The sequence below is a fragment of the Magnolia sinica genome, chromosome 1 (assembly GCF_029962835.1).
Source record: "Magnolia sinica isolate HGM2019 chromosome 1, MsV1, whole genome shotgun sequence".
Classification (NCBI taxonomy): domain Eukaryota; kingdom Viridiplantae; phylum Streptophyta; class Magnoliopsida; order Magnoliales; family Magnoliaceae; genus Magnolia; species Magnolia sinica.
The window spans coordinates 134,500,088-134,501,444 of NC_080573.1; the positions used below are offsets into that span (position 1 = coordinate 134,500,088).

Below are 1,357 nucleotides of genomic sequence, written 5' to 3' on the forward strand. Positions count from 1 at the left end.
CAACACCTACCAACGACATGAGCCCTGGCCGACCTTCAACGTGTGATATTCACACCTTGATCCATTCGAGGTCCCGAGTACTACAGTTTCACATAGTCCCTCGTACTACCAAAAGCTCAAGACGAATGATTATCCTAAAGCCATGTTAAAAAAAAAAAAGAAGAAAGAAAAAAAGAAAAAGAAAAGGTGAAGTGGGAGGATTATCTTTACACCAGAAGAGAAAAAGATAAAGACTCATTAAAATTAAGGTTTTTTTTTTTTTTTTTTTAATAAAGAATATGATACAAGGGTATTTTTGTAATAAGTAGAAAGCCAGATATTGCGGCACCATCTCCTTTCTGTGGTATTCATCACATCCAACTCTCACTGATATACACTTAAACTCCGGTGTATAGTCATGCTCTCAACAGGAATATACTCAGCTCCTGACCAGAACTCCCAACTGGGTTAATCATGTGAAACGACTCTGAGTCAGGTGACCCAGTGACTCGCTCGAAATTGGCACGTAGGTACATGAGCTCCCCATCCTCTGACTTGGACTCGCTTGGAAGGACGCCGGCACCAACTGACACCGACTGCATGAGCTTGAAGACTGCCACGTCGCTCTTCGTCATCTGTCGACGAACGGCGAACCCAACCTTACGGCCGTTGCAGTACATGGACCAGACAGGAACAGCGAAGAGCGAGCAGGGAGATGAGGTGGGGCGGGCGCACTCGAGGGCGATACGTAGGAGGCCGTACTGCATTTCTCGAGCGAGGTAGGCGGTAGGAACGGCGAATTCGAGGAGGAGGAGAGGGGAGGCTCTGGAATCGTCCTGGAGGCAGAAGCTGACTCGGCCCTTGCGGTAGCCGAAGAAGGTGCCGGTCACGGTCGAGCCATGAGTCGACTCGGTGTCGCCTGAGGGTGATTCTGTGGAGGGTTGGAAGCCACAGCATGGGACCATGCACTCGACTAACGAACGGAACGAACGCCGGAATCTGACGTCCTTGCTGCAGTCGACGGAAGTCGCCGTGTCGATGATGTGGAGTGGGACACGTTGGTTGCCCAGGTCGATCATCCTCATGTTGGTTGGAGGGTTGGAGAGAGAGAGAGAGAGAGAAAGAGAGAGAGGAACAGTTGAAGTTAAGGAGGGAGGGAAGGAGGAGGGTTTAAATAGGCGAAGAAAATGAAATGATGGGGCACTGAAAATGAATAAAATAAAGGGATAGGATTGTCCTGAAGGGTTTTTTTGTGAGTGGGCCGAGGAATCACGAGCAATAATTCTGCCCACGAGGGGCTGTGGGTCCCACATCACGCATGAGGGTGGGAGGGTCTCTTGTGTCATTTCTCACTTTCTCTCGGCTTTTTTTTTTTTTT

At 49.1% G+C, this 1,357-nt stretch overlaps 1 protein-coding gene across 1 annotated transcript; it reads right to left on the minus strand.

Annotated features, from left to right (window-relative positions):
* Positions 1-213: 213 nt before the first annotated feature.
* Positions 214-1,127, minus strand: LOC131218819 (protein MIZU-KUSSEI 1-like). Its single transcript, XM_058213651.1, has one exon. It carries the CDS (start codon positions 1,062-1,064, stop codon positions 396-398), a length of 669 nt encoding a protein of 222 aa, XP_058069634.1. The 5' UTR covers positions 1,065-1,127; the 3' UTR covers positions 214-395.
* Positions 1,128-1,357: the final 230 nt, after the last annotated feature.